Source organism: Myotis brandtii, unplaced genomic scaffold, assembly GCF_000412655.1.
Source record: "Myotis brandtii unplaced genomic scaffold, ASM41265v1 scaffold633, whole genome shotgun sequence".
NCBI classification, from domain to species: domain Eukaryota; kingdom Metazoa; phylum Chordata; class Mammalia; order Chiroptera; family Vespertilionidae; genus Myotis; species Myotis brandtii.
The window spans coordinates 1,381,866-1,399,979 of NW_005370423.1; the positions used below are offsets into that span (position 1 = coordinate 1,381,866).

The window sequence follows — 18,114 nt, forward strand, 5'->3', positions numbered from 1 at the left end:
ATTTGTGATGGTCTGAATGGGCCATTGTGTGAGGGAATTAAAGAAAAATTGCTGTGTTCATGGGATCCCGCTTATTTTTTAAACCTCTTTGCACTTAATGTTACATTGAGAGATTAAATATCACCCTTTTCAACAGCTCCGATGGCTGGAGATAGGGCTTGAAACCCTGGAGATTTAAAAAAAAATAAAGTCTTTGGCCTGATTATTTATTGATATTCACACCACACCCCATTCGCTAGAAAATAGAATTTTGAGTCCTGGGAATTGGATTCTTTTAATTCACATCTTAGCCTACCCACACTAGTGACATCTGTTCTGGAAAAGTAAAGCTGTGAAATCCCCACGTGTTTTAAAAATGTGTCAAGGTGTTTTTTTTGGGGGGAAACACTCTTTGCCTTCTAACCTCTGACAAAGGCCCCGGCCTGTGGGGGAAGGTGTGTGATGGCCTCCCTTTGCGATGAGTCTCGATGAGAAACAACGCGCTTTTCTGGGGATGGTCAAGTTCGAGGAACTCTGTGCTTTATTTTCCTGCGGGAGCCAGCTGCCAGGGTACCACCCGGCTCCGAAACAACGCGCTTTTCTGGGGATGGTCAAGTTCTCGGAACTCTGTGCTTTATTCTCCTGCGGGAGCCAGCTGCCAGGGTACCACCCGGCTCCCCTTCGCCCCGAGGAAACCCCCTCTGTCCTCTCCTAACCCTGGCATCGTATTCTTCCCAAATCCCCCCCGGCATTAAGGGCACCACCAGCGTCCGCTGTCAGGCTGCGTACTAACCTCAAACAATCTGCTTTCTTCCAGTTTGGGAATAACAGTAACTACATGAACATGGCCGAGGCAAGCAACGCTTTCTTTGCGGCCAGCGAGGTAGGTGTCTGCCTTCGTGTGTCTGTCCACGGTGTGTGTGTGCCCTTTGGATCATGTAAGAGGCTGGAAGGGGAAAGTGAAGTAGTGAATTTATCTCTCTCTCATGTGGCACGAGGCAGCGGCGTAGGAGGAGAAATGAGAAAACCCTATCGGAGAAGAAAATAGCCTGGCAGGTCTCTCTCACTTGTCCAAGGCTGTTGAGAACGTGCGCCACGCACACACATCTCCTGATGAAAAGAAATACAGATGCAGACAAAAGGAGATATGTGAGGAAGGATCTGAAAGCTAGCTGTGCACCCTGTGTTGATACCTAAGCAGACAAGTGGTTATTTTGGAAAGTAGGATGGAAGTGACTTTTGATAGACAATATGTTAAGCTGACCAATGTGGTTCAGTGGTTGAGCGTCAACCTATGAGCCAAGAGGTTGCTGGTTCGATTCCCGGTCAGGGCACAGGCCTGGGGTTGAGGGCTCGATCTCCAGTAGGGGGCGTGCAGGAGGCAGCTGATCAATGTTTCTCTCTCATGATGTTTCTCCCTCTCGATCCCTCTCCCTTCCTCTTTCTCTAAAAATCAATGAAAAACATGTTTAAAATGAAAGTATTTCAACTTCACACAGCTCTGAGGATGACTTCATTAAGTTGCCATGTTCTGGGAAAGGATGTGGCAGACAGTATGGTTGTTTCTTGGGTCTTCGGTGGGAGGGATGTGAAATGAGTGTGTTGGTTTTTTGTCAGATCCCCACCGCCTAGCACAGTGCCTGGCGCGTAGTAGGTGCTCAATAAATATTGATGGTATGAATGAATGGATGGGCAAGCTCCAGACTTGGCCAAAGCCAGGAAAGCTGAAGGATGGAATGTACAGGCAGCAGCACACGGACTGTGGGTTTGTGTAGGCTTTAGTAGTGCAAATGGAACACACGCCTTCTTGTTGCTATTGTTATCGAATTGCTGTCTTACTGACTTATGGCTGCTGTCTGGTCCCATTGGTCTGCCCTCCAGAAAAACCTCCATCTTGATTAGGTCAAGGAAATAGTTTCCTAAAAATGGTAGGCAGTGAGATTTAAGATTTTATTTTATTTGTTTTAGCTACATCTTTATCGTTGAAAGTATTACGTATGCCCCCCTTTCCCCCCATTGACCCCTTCTAGCCTGCCCCCCCCCCAGCTCAGGCCTTTACCACCCCATTGTCTGAGTCCATGGGTTATGCATGTACGCACACAAGGTCATTTTAATGTCTCATCTGCTGATTGAGATTCCACAGTCTGTTCCATGCTTCTATGTCTCTGGATCTATTTTGTGTATCAGATTATTTTCTTCATTAGATTCCACATGTAAGTGGGATCATGTGATATTTGGTCTTTCCCTGACTGGCTTATTTCGCTTAGCTTCATATTCTCCAGGTCCCTCCATGCTGCCTCAAAGGGTGAGAGAGCCTTCTTTTTTACAGCTGCGTAGTATTCCACGGTGTAAATGTACCACAGCTTTTTATCCACTCGTCTACTGATGGGCACTTGGGCTATTTCCAGATCTTAGCTCATATTAATGAGCTAAAACACTGAAATTGGTCCAAATGGAGCCACTTGGCAGTTCCTGCCATAAAAAGTCTTCATCTTCCAAATATATTCAAATATAGGAAACGGAACGAGCTTCACCGCTCCCGCTCCCCCCAGAGGATGCAAAGCACAATGGCTTCGCCAGGAATCTTGGTCCAGGGAAGCACCTGGCATGAAAGAAGCGAACCTGGAGAAATGATTAGAAAAAAAAAAACGGGGAACCCAGATTTAAGGGTGATGGTAGACGAGCCCCTTTTTAGAGTGACCATCCTCTCTCTCGCCCAGAAGACAGCCCCGATGAGGGAATAGCGTTTGGCACTGGCTGCCGGGTTGTTTGTGATAATGAACACAAGCCCCATCTGTACGGACAACACGAAGCTTCATTCTGTAGGATTTTTTTTCCGTCCATTTGAATCAAACATTGATGAAAGCGCCACTGGCAGCAGCTGCGCGGAGACAATTTAATTCCAGCTGTGATAATTCACCGTGTCAGACATCGGCTGTTATGTGTTGATACAACAGTTCTCTAGATTTGCATTTTTATCAAAAGGAACAAATGTTTTGAGCATTTCAGTACAGATGGTATTTAACCATGTACGCACTCCTTAAACATGTTCAAGGTAAACACTGAAAAGTCAATATCTCTAAGAAGTCATCATCGAAACTCCGATATGATTAATCTGATCTTGGGCAGAAGGCAGAGTGTCCAAAAGTCAGTAACTTTGTGTGTGTGTGTGTGTGTGTGTGTGTGTGTGGTACATGGTTACTTTTATAATCTCAGATAACCAGTTTTTGTTATGTTTTTCTCTAAGGAATGCTCACCACTGTATTTAATGTATTACATCTCTTTAAAAGTGGTGGAAGATTCTAGCATTTTCTTGGTTGTGCACTGTAATATAATTTTATCATATGGTTTTATTAGGTTTATGATATAGTAAGTCGTATACTACATTCTACCTTAAAATTATCTTGTCTTTTGTAAAATTATACTGTAAGGACATTATATATATACTAGTATATATGACATCTCGTATTCCTTAGCAAAAAGAAAAATGAAAACCTCCTTAATTTTGACTGCCTAGCATAAGATGTGCTTATGTTAGAGTTTAAGAGGCAATCTTATGTAACGATTTCCCAGAACATCTTTCTTTTTTTTTTGGAACAAAAAATAAAGCCCGAGTAAATGTTAACGCACTACATTATAGCCTGTGCCTCATTTCCCCATCACTACATTAAAAGTAAATTTATTTGTTTTTGTTGATGTTTTTTACATTTTAATGAGCGCAGACTAATTCAGGAAGCCTTTAGGTTTGGTGCGGTCAAGTCCAAACTGTGCCCCCAACCAACCCCCAGAGCTAATCCCGGGGGGACCAGGGTGCCCTGAGTGTGAAATTCACACATTGGCTGCGTGTTTTCTGTCTGCGTCATGATTACCCTGACCATGTTTAAAGTACTTTAAATATTTATTGAAATAATATTTCAAGTGTTAATTACAGTGGTAATGAAAACAGCCAAATGCCACATATCAAGAATGAGTGTTTATCCGTATTGTTAATGTGATATGTTAGATTTCATTAAGCAGTAATGGGGTAGCAAATGAGTCACAAATTACAGTTGCATCTGTTACTGCACCACATTAGTGCCAAAATAACAGCAAAGGCAGCCATAGGGCGACATTCGTCAGCCAACCACATTCGCGGCCAACGCATCCCTTTGTGTTTGAGAACTCCGGGTACCAGCGTAAGCAATCAACCTCTTTGCGGGGTCATTATTCGAACAAATATGTCAGAAAATCTAATAGTCTCATCCTAGCTTTCAAATGTGTTACTATGCAATAAAGTTTTGCATCCATTGAATCTACAAAGGACCTCGAGATGTGCGATGGTCTGCCATGAAACTCCCTTGTCTTGTGACCTATTTGTTTCTGCTGAGATTAAAAACCACAGTTGACCGGTTCTGTATGCAAGGAACGTGGTGCTCCCCCCCACAACCCCCTTGATTTTGTTTCTGTTTTCTCTCAAGTGGCTGTTAAATTATATTATCAATTCCTAGTTTGAATAATGGTGATTTTCAGCTCTAAATGAGTTCTCTTAACCAATTAGGGCGGATTCAAACGATCTTGCATCAGTTCACAATTCAAAAATGTTATTAATAATAAATAGACTGTAAATTGGACCCTCTGAGCTGAGGATTAAAAAAATCGGAGTGGCCACACGACCTCTTCACACTCTAGCCAAAATAACCTTCTAACCTGGACCACCCTCCTTACCCCCAATCCAAGTTCAAGTTTAAGAAAGGTGGTTCGTCCTGATTTACATCAAAAGGCCGTAGCTTATAACACCGTCTTTAAGAATCTAAGTAGCAAGGAAGAAGGCAGTGCAGTATTTACTCTTAGGTCTTGAGAAATAACACTCACCTAAGTGAGCAACCCCAATGGAAATAGTATATCTCTAATCCATATATTTCTATGTTCATTCTATAGATGGTTTTTAAAAGTAGAAGACTGGCAGAAAATGTTCTGATAAATACCTATCAAAGTCTTCAGAGCAAAGGAAATAACTCTTCATATTGTTTAAATGAAAGCACTGGAACATTTTAATAGATGATCTGAAGAAAGGCCTTAATGTAAAACGTTGTAGGACAAAACAGTAACAATTTCCATAGGAGCATTTTCTTGTGTGTGTGTGTGTGTGTTTTTGGTGTTGTTATTTTTTTGCCCTTGGGAATATATCAATAAGGAAGTTGAAAAAGCAAACCACAGATTTAATACGACTTGTTTTATATGTTGTGACAGGGAGTAAGTATGTGTAATGTTCACTGCTGGATTCGTGTGGTGTGTGTGTGTGTGTACCACAAAATCGTCAGCGATTTACGAAGCGTGTGTGTAATGGGAGCGGTTTGAGCTGTTTCACTAACATATCAATAAAGTGGCAATTTGTTATATAGCCAAACCTAATGTCGCTGCTGCTCCAACTAACAACAAAGACAGATGCTGCTAATTAAGTACGCATTAAAAAACTGTTAATACGGATACTCCATTAAAACCATATGATAATGAGACTTAAATCTTTAATCAGAATGATCAGCAAAACTTTCTACATGGAAATCTGCGCTTAAGATGTTTCCATTGGAGAAATAAATATTTGGCCTCGCTGTGGAGTTGTTTTCATGCACAAACCTTGCTGCTTCTCTCCAGGGAGAAGTAAAGATGATAAGAACAGAGTGTGAAAATATCTGTGTCTTGTTTCCTTTTATTTTGCAGACATTCCATACACCAAGTCTCGGGGATGAGGAGTTTGAGATCCCCCCAATCACGCCTCCCCCAGAGTCGGACCCCGCCCTGGGCATCCCGGATGTGCTCCTGCCCTTTCAAGGCCTCAGCGACCCCTTGCCCTCCCAGGGCAGCGAATTCACACCCCAGTTCCCCCCTCAGAGCCTGGATCTCCCGTCCATCACCATCTCAAGAAATCTCGTGGAACAAGACGGCGTGCTCCACAGCAGTGGGTCGCACATGGTAGGCAGCAAGCTGATTGCTTGCAAGTTTTTTTTTTTATCCTCTGTGCTTCTCCTGGCGAAGCTCTGAGATCCACGTTCTGTCTTCTGGGGGGACGCGTGGATTGTTTTTCCTTCCGCCGTGTGAACACCGATACCAGATCAATCTCTGGTATTGGCAAGAGGGCACGGGGTTGGTTGATCGCCTCATAGGAAAGAGGGCATTCCCACAAGATCTTTCTGATTTGAAAGGAAGTTTTAAAAGTCAGGTCCATGGATTTGGAAGCAGGCCGTCTTCCCCGGCCTTGGGTTTAGCAGAGAGATGGACTTGAGTTGCAAGGTTGCCCAGGCGAGAGTTGAGAAATGGTAGCCCTTACCAAGTGCCCAGGTCTTTTGCGTTCGAGGGGTTTATCACATTACATTTATGATACACAGTCTGCTCCTACCTCAAACGAAATATCCAACCGAGATACAGAGAAAGGGGAAAAGAATCATCGCTTCTAACCAGCAGAGGAAATTATAGATTCGGTTATTGTGGGAAATATACCTAATTGTGTTATTTATTGTCATAAACATGGCATAAGGCACTCCAGAGAGCGGAGATTGCTAATGCAATCGCTTTGGTTCTATTTTTCTTAGTGAGCAATTATAGTCGGCAATCGCCAGAGGAAAATCTCCTTAAGTATTTTAAACTCTTCTGCTGGGATTTAAATTTTTTTTTTTTCTTCACCATAGGACATAAAGCATTTGTGTCTGTCTAGGTGAGGTACTAAGCAGGCATTTTAAAACAAGATGAATCGTTTAGAAGGCCTTTTTTTAAAAAAACCCTGATAAAATGAAACAGATGTGTTGGTATAACAAAGACACAGATCCTCGTGCCTGTTGACATACTTCTCTGCACGCCGGGACCCTGGCCGGTGATGTTTACCGGGTTCCTGGTTAATTCCCCAGATAACAACAGACAATTGCAAAATACGGAGTGGATTAGGGTGCGGAGAATCAGAAATATAAGAAATATAAGATTACTTTCCCAAATAGGATTGCGGCCGCATAATTTTCTTTGCCTGTGATCTTTTGTGCTTGAGCTGAACATCAGGGTTTTGTGTGTTTTTTTAATTTTTACTTTTTTTTTTGTCGGAAAAGAACGTAGCCAACAGTCTGGAAAGGGTCATTAACTATTCATAAACGTTCCCCGCCATCGCAAAGAATTGTTTCCTGTGGACTTCCTGACATTTATGTCCCTTTGACCCAGGAAGAGGGTCCCGGACATCTCTTCCTCCACGGTCAGGCTTGCCATGTTGAGCCTGGGAAGTAATAAAGAGGGTGTTTGGTCCCCAAGGGAGTTAGCCAGGGCTCCCCATTATTCATAGATGCTCATCAAGGCTCATTCAAGTCTCGGAAATAGTTACAAGACCCTATAGTGCGTGCTACCATGTGCACTCTATTAAATTGGTAAATATTGATTATTAATAATCGAAGAATCTGCCTTTACGTGAAACATCCGATGAATTACCTTCCCTTAAAGCCACCATCCTGTTATTGCCGCTATAAAAAAAGTGTAAAGGAGGCATTTTGACTATGAAATTTCATTTCATGGTCAATCGCATTTACCGTATGGGGAAGAACTAAAGATGGAATCATAAAATAATTATGATACTCACATCCACTTCGAGAGCGGGTGCTTTCGCGGGCTGGCGTCGGGAGAGGGGACTCAATTTTTAATGCTGCTTTCGTGATGTATTGCTAATCACTGACGCAGCTGAATTATACCATTGATTTTTAAAAGGATAAGTACATTAGCTGAGGGCGGGCTGCTGTCGTGGCGTTTACACGGACCTCATCCCATTCGCTGGCGCGTCTGAAGTTTTTGCTGCAGCCCGGTGATATTTATTTGGGCTGGAAACAAACTCATCTTGTTGAAAAGTCGAGTAGAATTTCACCTTGAAGAAATGTCATGGCGTTTTAAATCACACATCTTGGGGGAGGGGGTGGTGGTGGTGGGAAAAAATGTACCCAGACAAAATGATGATGAATACAACGTGTCGTTGGCTTTGTTCTATGTATGACTTGACATGCTCACCTATAAACTCGGATCTGGGATCGCCGGAGGCATGGCGAAAAATAGGTTGTGTCAAGGTTCGCCCGTCTCCCTCCGGGCACCCAGTTGGCCGGTGACACCATCATGGTCTGCGGCAGCTCCTGCGAGATTTCCCTCAGGAAGGTTACCGAGAAAATGACACATCAGACCGTCTCCATCACGCATGCGGTGTCCCTGGGTGCATGGATAGTTCATACCTGGTGCATGGCAGACGTGTTAGTATCCCCATGAAGAGGCTGTCTGTTGAGGATGGCGGGGGTGAGGGAAGACCATTCTACAGGAGGCAAAGCCCGCTTCTTGATGTTGCATGACACCAGCTTTTCTTCAGGAAACCATTGGTTTTCCTTTCAAGAGAGTGACGTTTTGTCACATGACTGATCGGCTGCGCTTTTGTTGGCAACAAACACAACAGGTTTGTCTTCCTGGAATGTCTGCCGTTATATTTTAAAACAGAGAGCAGGAGCAAGAGGGGGCGATGAGAATGACTCCAAGGAAGCAGACTCAGAGATACGGAGAACAGACGGACAGCTGTCAGAGAGGAGAGGGGTTGGAGGCTGGGTGGAAAAGGTGAGGGGATTAAGCAAAAAAAACAACAAAAAAAACAAGACCCCACAAAAATCAAACACAACATACACAACAAAACTCATAGACCAGACAACAGTTTTGGGATTTCCAGAGGGGAAGGGGGGCCGAGGGAGGTAGAAGAGGGTACGGGGGGATAAATGGTCATGGAAGGAGACGACTTGGGGTGACTAACACACAATACAATTTGCTGATGATGCATTATAGAATTGTACACCTGAAACCTATGTAATTGTATTCACCAATGTCACCCCAATAAATTCAATACAAATTCAAAATAAATAAAAAAAGACAAAACTTAAAAACAAACAAACCATGAGTCTAATAATCAGCATAGGCATTTCGGAATATGCAAATGATGCTCCGGTATTCAAAAGCAAATTGTGGAAAAATGGAAAGTCGGTGCATGTGTGACTTCAAAGAAAAACCTCAATTTGCTTGCGGTGGATACGTGTATTCCAAAGCAGCGTGCGGTTGACGAGTAGAAATCAACAGTACATTTTGGTTAAAAAAAAAAAATTCCTTACCTCTATGCATTATTACCAGTTCAGATGATCATCTGGAAATTATTTTAATCTGCAAAAGATTGCAATCTGCAAAATCTACAAGCAGCACGCCAAAGGGCTTTTGTGGGTGTTTTTTTTTAACACCTCTCTATAATCTGCCGCCCTGCCGAGTAGCATCGACATCAGTAGTACATCAATTTCAGAAAGTGGATTATTTTTACTAGACAGCTATTGTGACATATTGGGTCAGTCATAAATGAAAGATATTCATGCAAGCATGCAATACTTGTAATGAAGTCTCACTCTGACCTTCTGTATGATTGATTCTGTAATTTAGTTTTCTCAGGCAGTGCCTGAAATGAAATGAAATCATGTTGAACAAGTTTTGAATACCCACAGTGCACCAGGAGAAGAAAAATCTACAGCCCTAGAGGCTTGAGAGAGAGCCGCTGAACGATTTATCTCTATGCTATTATAGCCTTTGCCAGCATTCAACATTCTTTTTTTTTTCTCCCCTTTCCCTTATTTGGCTTAAGTACTTAATTCTGCAGGTAGCTGTAAATGGGAAAATAAAATGCTGTTCAGATTTAAAATGACAGGACAGGAGTATGTGCAGGGAACTGATAAAATATCTTGAATAGAACTGACCTTTCATGTAGCTGAAAGTTACTGGGGGATTCATCCTCATAATTACCATATAGATTATTTTTATTTCTTTCCTGCAATGAAACATTTCAGAGAGCAGGAGTGCTGATTGAATGAAAATTGAACTTGTTAACATTCTTTTCAGCTTAGACTGTTGTACATAACAGAAGGTTAGCTTTGATGAATTTCAAAATTCCCTTTGATAGCCGAGGAACAGACAGTAAAATAATTGTCTCTTGTCTGATGTTTTGTAGGCCCCGCCCCAAAAGAGAATTTATAAAACACACTGATAATTCCCGGGCGTTTTCTTCATGCATTATAGTTCCTGTTTGGAGGACTGACATTTTCTGTTGGGCATGGGCTCTGGATTTAATTGTGGTAGCACATGTTTATAGAAAAATGCCACATGGGTGCTCTTGTAATATCAAACATAGTATTAGAAAATTGAAAAAGATGGAAGTGAGGGGGGTATATTTGAGTATGGTCGCTTTGTGTCTGTTAAGGAAAGAAAGAGAGAGAAAAGTCCTGTAGAGGATGAGCATGCAGAGGAGAAAATGATAAGCTTTTAAAATATTCATAAAACACTTAAGTCATAATCTAAACAGATGTCATTTTTGACAACCAGAAGAAAATGGAAATATACCAAAGTAAGACATCTGAAATGATCAGGCTTATGTTAGATATTTTTATGTTTCAGACAGTCGTTTGGTATATGGCTCTGATTTTGAAGTCGAATTATATTTTGTTTCTACAAAATGACTGGCTTGCCATTTCTAGACTCGGAAAAGTCTCCCTTTAAGAGAAATAGCAGACTTTCAATTAATACCTTGTTTTAGCAATGTTGCTTAATGTGTTACAGATAACACAGTTATTTCATGGGTCATTAATGTGTTTAATGCGTGGAACGTTCTATTAAAACAAGCCCTGATGATTGTTATGAACATGTGCGTTGCCATCGTCAATAGAGTCTGCAGAACGAAATTCCACAGGATGATTACTGAGCCATGGGGGTGCCGGGGGACGACCAACAATTTCTCAAACAAATTGAATGATCATTTCAGTAACGTTTATTTTTGGTCAAGTCGTGGTCAAAATATTTTTACTGTAAGTTACCAGTAGCAAACGCATGACTTACATAAGCAACGCAATTTGAATGGACTAGGACCCATCTGTTCAAAGTCTAAATTATAAAATTGAAAAACTGTATCAACTTCCAGAAAATATTTGCTGAGCACCTGCTAAGTGCTATCCATTGTTTGTAATAATTGGAGACTGATTATACTATTTATAAAATCGTTTCCTTGATCACCCACCAGTGTCTCTTTCACGTACTACAAAAATTCACAGTCTGTTTCCTGCTTTAAAGATGCTTATCATCAAAAGTCAACTTGAATGCAACTGCTACTGTACCTTGACAAGGCCACAGACATTTTTACAAGCTACCTTTCTTCTTCCTTTTTTTTTAAAAGTATGTTTTTATTGATTTTAGAGAGAGAGGAAGGGAGAGGGAAAGAGAGAGAGAAACATCGATGTAAGAAAGAAACACCAATCAGTTGCCTCCCATATGCACCCCTATTGGGGATTGAACCCGCAACCTGGATATGTGTCCTGACCGGGAATCCAACTCGAGACCTTTTGGAGCACAGACCTTTCGGTGAACAGGACAGTACTCAACCAACTGAGCCACACCGACCAGGGCCTTTCTTCTTTCTTTGTAGAGCAGATAACCTTCTACCATACATAGCTTAAATAAATACCATGTTTTTTCCGTGTATAAGATGCCCCCATTTATAAGATGTCCCCCATTTTTCTAATCCAAAATTAAGAAATCAATATTTTAAGCATTTTGCTGGTTTTCCTCTTAAGGCCGCCTTCTTTTTTGGCATCTCAAGGAGTTGTTCTTCCTGTTTTCTCCACTGTCTGATCATACACTCAGGGGGAGGAGGTCCAAATTCTCTCTCTGCAGCTCTGTTTCCATGCTCTTTTGCATAGCTGATTGCATTCAGTTTGAATTTTGCAGAGTAAGACCATCGCTTACCAGTATTTATCTTTTTACTTTTTGACATCTTTATGGGCTCAAAATGCTACAGTCCCTGTTGCATCTGAGCTCTCTCCACCTTCAATTATGGCATCAGCTGACGTCAGTAACAATAAGTCTCATGATTGGAGGAAGCCTGTTTGTCAAGGTATGGGCAGCTACGCACCCGCGTGGCTCCCTCCTTGGCTGATTTCTGTGTATAAGAGGCCCCTCAGTGTTCAGTCTAATGATTTTAGAAAAAAAATAGCATTCTATACATGGAGAAATATGGTAGTCTTTATTCTCAGCCTATAAATACTTACTGACCCTGAACATACAAGTGTTGTCTTTAAGTTGAGTTACATTAGGTCCATCTATTAAAAGAGGAGTGTGCTCTGAACTTCTAAACCCAATTAGATGTTGTGAAGTGTGATTATTTGTGCTCAGTGTATAACATGCAAGGAAAAGTGTTATTGGGAAGTGATTCATTTCCCTGGACCTTGTTCGTAACATAGATAATCTATAGTTATCTACTTTCTATCTATATAAAAGGCTAATATAATATGCAAACTGTCCCCTCAGGAGTTCAACCGGGAGAACGGGAGTTTGATTGCTCGCTATGATGTGTGCTGACCACCAGGGGGTAGCACAGAACATGGTGACCAGCAGCGGCGGGGTGCTGAGGGAGCGAGGGAAGGAGGAGGCGGGGAGGCGAGGGGAACTGTGAACCATCCAGTGGCAGCGCACTGGTGGCAAGGGAAGGAGGAGGCAGGGAGAAGGGGAGGTGGGAAAGCAGGGAACCTGATCGGCCCTGATTGCTGACCAGGCCTAGGGACCTACCCGTGCATGAATTTCATGCACCGGACCTCTAGTACTACAATATCGCCAGTACTCCCTGCTGGTTCAGGGAGAGTAGACGCACTGTTTTCCGTCACGCAGATTCCCGAGTGAACCTGGCCTGGTGGCTCCAACAGTTCTTCAGGGATGAGGGTTACTCTCCATACCTTTGCCCCATTTTCTTTTGTTCACAGCACTTGCCACCCTTTGAAATGGTCTCTCTTGCCTGTCCTGTCCCTTACCTGTCTCATTTGCTGCTGTCCATCCTCAGGCCTGGAAGTTTGCCTGGGTCGGAATACACTATTGTCGGGCTCACAATAAATATTCTATTTGTTGAATATATGAATGAGTGAAGGGGTGATGAGAGAATATTCCATTTGTTTCAGGAGCCTACCTTGACTACTAAGTTAAACTGGAGGGGCAGGGGTTTCAGGTAGAAACAGCTGTAATAATGGAAATCCTCTTTAAAATTTTAATTTAGGACTGAATAAAATAAGCATGGAGCTGACTTCTTGGTAAAACAAAGGAGTTACAGGAGTATAGGAGCAAAATACCACTAAGTGTTTTATGATAAACTCTTGAAATCTCCATTTTGCTAAGAAACTATTAATTAACTTTTAGGAAGACTGTGTTGGTATGTTTGATTATAACCCTGGGAGTAGTTATTAAGTAAAAATTATCTATTTCGGAGCAGAGATTTTGACAAAGTTACACTCTGTGGTATGTAGGGTCTGTAATTATCATTGGTGTGCTTTTGGCATAACTGTATTTGTTCCAAGGTCTATTTGGGTTAGAAAATACAGTATTTTTGCATAACTATTGATTGTTGTTAATTTGGAAATAAAGTTTTAACAATTGCTGTCAGACAGAACTAAGTAATTGAGCACAAAATTACTAGCCTGAATTTCATATTTGTAGTTCTCTGGTATTTGTTAATATAATGCAAGGTTTGTTTGTGGTTTTTTTACTGATCATTGTCTAATTACTTCATTTTTCACCAAGTATTGATTAAAAAACTAGCACAGTGAACATGTATTTAGTCACACTCTCTAATATGTTTGGGTTATTTGCTTCTTAATTAGATATTATCTTCTATTATGAAAACCTATCATTGGATCATTATTTGTAAAAGGAGATGGAACGTACATTAAACACAGTTGTCTATTAGATTTTACACATTTTTTAATGATAAAATCAACCCAGATGGAAGTAAGCACCATTGTAATGAGTAAAAGAAAAGAATAGAATAATAATGGGGAATATTTAAATGTTTAAAAATCAAATTGAAAGCTTATATCTTGCCTTTGTCTAGGAAAGTTGTTTGTAAACCAGGGGGAGTTTACCCCCCAGGAGACATTTGCCAAATGTCTGGACAGTTTGTGTTTGTCACAGCCTGGTGGGGGAGGGGAGAAGTACTAACAAAGCCGCTTCCCCAACAAAGAATGACAATGGACAACATGAAAATGTCAATATATTGTGGAGCTTGAGAGACTCTTACCTAATACTAGAGGCCTGGTGCATGAAAATTTGTGCACTCGGGGGGGTCCCTCAGCCTGACCTGCACCCTCTTGCTGTCCGGGACTCCTCGGGGGATGTCCACCTGTCAGCTTAGGCCCGCTTCCCGGGGAATCGGGCCTAACCTGGCAGTCAGACCTCCCTCTGGCAGCCCAGGAGCCCTCGGGGGATGTCCGACTGATGGCTTAGGCCCACTTTCTGTGGGGAGTGGGCCTAAGCCATCAGTTGGGCATCCTTAGTGCTGCTGAGGGGCCGTCAGCCTGGACTTTCTGTGGGGAGTGGGCCTAAGCCATCAGTCGGGCATCCTTAGTGCTGCTGAGGGGCCGTCAGCCTGGCTTGTGGCTGAGCAGAGCTCCCCCTGTGGGAGTGCATTGGCCTCCAGGGGCAGCTCCTGCGTTGAGTGTCTGCCCCTTGGTGGTCAGTGCACATCATAGCGATCAGTTGTTTCAGTTGTAATGCCATTAGGGTCAATTTGCATATTACCCTTTTATTATATAGGATCACCAGACGGAGGATGGAGTGAGACCATGAAGAGAGAATGAGGTTTTCCCAAACGATGAACAATTTAGAAAACGATGCGATGAACCCGACATATAAAATCTAATTGTGAAAAGGAGTAGAAAAAGGCTGTGAGGGTTCAACCCTTGTTGTTGGGTAGGAGAGGGGTGTCCTCTTATAATTCACTAATTGCTTTGCCTTTCTGTGATCATTGGTCATTTTTTTCAGGATTGAATTTTAATAACTGAAAGGTAATGACTTACAAAAAGGCATTACATGTCTTAGGTTTTATCCTAAGAATGAGTAAGAAATGTGTATCCATGGTTATCCATGTCCTAATCGTGTCATTACTAGTAGGAAAAATGGTGAGCTATTTTGAAGGAGTATGTATGAATTATTCTTGCCTACACATTGTCATAGTAAATTTATTAGACCATTCTAAATTACGTTTAATTAGAGTAATGTTGAAATGAATGACAAGGTCATTTTCAAAGACAGGAGGATTGATATATTGGGTTCTGTGGCCTGGCACATAGTAGGTGCTTAATAAATATCTTTAAACCGAGCTGGCATCTTTCTCGTTTTAACTGGAAATCCTAAGATCAAAGGGAACGTCTCTCCAAGGTTACTTTTTTAAGGAAAACGATTGGCGCTCTGAAGGATTGCTAAGTTCCCCAAGGCTGCTGTTAATAATCCATGGCCCTAAAGGAACTTGGATCTCTGAAGAGGCATTTTCACCATGAATCTTCTTAGACCAGCGGTTCTCAACCTGTGGGTCGCGACCCCTTTAGGGGTCGAACGACCCTTTCACAGGGGTCGCCTAAGACCATCGGAAAACACGTATATAATTACATATTGTTTTTGTGATTAATCACTATGCTTTAATTATGTTCAATTTGTAACAATGAAATTGGGGGTCACCACAACATGAGGAACTGTATTAAAGGGTCGCGGCATTAGGAAGGTTGAGAACCACTGTCTTAAACTGTAATCTTCACACATGGGAAGTTATTATCCGATAACGGTGGGCCATGTGAAACACTAGCAGATTGTGATGCGTCGATTATGTGGTTAAGAGGTTACTAGGAAATATTTTAGATGCCCTGTGGGCAATAAGAAATATAGGGCCAGCGTATATTTTTGTTTGTTTGTATTTTTTGCATTTGAAAGCTACATGGATATCTCTATGTTTTGGCAAAGCCGTGGCCTCATCACCAGTATTTTTCAGGGGTGATTTTCACTCTGTCTCTGCTGTAGAGGGACCCCATTTTTTTGTAGTGAAATGTTATGACAATCTCAATGTATAAAACCAATGACAATGGAGTTCCTTTTGTTAAAGGGAGGTTGTGGCCATGGAGAGCCCACAGATCCATTCGTCTCTCTCTTTGCCTCCACCATCGAGGCACCACGCTGCTTGGAGCAGTTTCTCCGTGGGTGTCTGTGGGTAGCTGTGTGGCCCGGAGAATCACAATGATCTAAGAAGGGGTATAATAGTGCCTAATTCTGGAGGCTTTTTAGAGGGTTGACTCGGAGAATGCACGTGAGGCTTAGCACAAACCCTGGCACATAACATCCAGTCAGTGTTCCGTTTTGGCTCCGTGCACCCTGGCCATGGGTCAGCAGCAGCTCCCAAGCAGTCAGGTCCACAGGAAAGGCATACGTTGCAGGTGAACCTCAGGGAGCGCTGGCTGGGGAAGCCAAGAAAGCTGACTGCTTGGCCTTCTGTTTGACCTTGAGATCCATCCGAAGTGCTCTAGGTGTGGGATGAGTCCATCAAGTATCGGTACGTGCTGATTTTCATAGGCATTGGGGTTAGAGAGCAGAATAACTCCTCTCTTAATGAGAGAGTGTGTACATCATACTGTCCAGTTTAATGCCAGGCCCGTTAAACTACCTTATTATTATACCGTCAGAATTTAAATACTTAACTTAAATGTACTCTGGACATTGTTGGTAGATATCTGAAAACATTTAGATTGCAATACGTCGGAAAGGACTTTTCAAAAGCGTTCTAAGCGGTGAACATGGAGAGTAAAATTAAGAATGAGATACCTTCATTCCCAGTAGTTGGGGCACGGAAGTGACGTAAGCAAGCAAAGGTAGAACTTTAACAGAATGTGGAAGAGTGGACAGACAGCTCATGATTTCCAAGAGAAATAGCTAAATGTGTAGGAGAATGCTAAGAAAAAATTAGGACAAATTGATGATGTGAAATCCACTTCTGTGAGACCAGTCTGCAGAGGGACGCATGCCAATAGAAGGTAGTATTTTAGGAGCAGAGGAAGGGAATGTTGTCAGTGTGGCTGAGAAGCGTGGGATTGTTCTGATACATGTGACTCATTTCTCTGGGATTCCACAGGAACTTGATAACTCAGAAATTATTAAGAAAAGGAAAAATTGTATATTTTACTATTCAACCTTAGCAATGAGCTACAGACTATTTTAACTACTTGTAGATCTTTTTGTTGTTGTTTGTTTTAGATCTTTCACACTAAAGTATTTTAGTTTATTTATTTTGTTTCGTGTTTTTGTAAATGGAAAATGTTAAACTGCTCCCCTCCTTCCTCCGGTCCTAGTCCTTGTAATGTAACCATTAAAGGGGTCGCGACCCACAGGTTGAGAACTGCTGTAATGGAGTAAGGCAAAGTATAAGAACTTCACTCATTCATCAGTGAAGTGAGCAACTTCCTTGCCAAATTGAAAAACAGCATTTGAATGCTGAAAAATATATTTTTGTAGCATTCACAATGTAACAGCTATAGCCATGACACACTTTTTTTTTTAAAATTAATTTTTTAGAGAGAGAGGAAGGGAGGAGAGAGAAACATCAATGTGAGAGAGAAACATTGATTAGCTGCCTCCTGCATGCACCCCAACTGGGGATCAAAACAGGAACCTGGGCACGTGTCCTGACTGGGAATCAAACCGTGACCTCTTGGTTCATAGGTCGATGAGCAATGGCCGGGCTAGAGACGTTTTTGACTGTCATGACTGGTGGGGAGAGGGAGGGAGGTTGCTGCTGGCATCAGGGAGGTAGAGGCCAGCGTTGCTATAAACATCCGATAATGCAAAAGACAGCCCCCCAACAAAGACGTCTCTGGTCCAATATGTTAAGGGTCCAGATTGAGGAGCAATGCTCCAGGCCAATACATGCAAACCTCATTTCTTCTACTAGTTTCCTGTTGAGAGCTATGGCTTCTTATTTAGTGGCCTCTCATAGACTTAATATTCCAAAACCCAATGCTCCCGTTTAGTTATTTACAATTCATCTGTTTCTGTATAGAACAGAAAGCTAGCCTTCTCCAGAAACGATTCCAACGAGCCACAGTTCAGCATTCCCAGGCTGGGGTATACAATTAGATTCTGGTCACTGTGCATCTAGAGAATTCGGTTTCAATGAAATCACAGGCCCACTTTAAATGACAGGTTTTCAAGTAAGTCATTTGAAAAGCATGTCTTCATTTTTTGACTCTTTGGAATTAAAAAAAAAAAAAAAGAAAACACTCTGAA

General features: G+C 42.0%; 1 protein-coding gene across 1 annotated transcript in view; it reads left to right on the top strand.

Annotated features, from left to right (window-relative positions):
• Positions 1 to 18,114, top strand: part of TOX3 (TOX high mobility group box family member 3) — a 43,195-nt gene that overhangs the window by 6,353 nt on the left and 18,728 nt on the right. The window contains exons 3-4 of the mRNA XM_005880321.1: positions 797 to 862; positions 5,677 to 5,928. Of these exons, the coding sequence (XP_005880383.1) occupies positions 797 to 862; positions 5,677 to 5,928 (318 nt within the window). The remainder of the gene's footprint in view (positions 1 to 796; positions 863 to 5,676; positions 5,929 to 18,114) is intronic.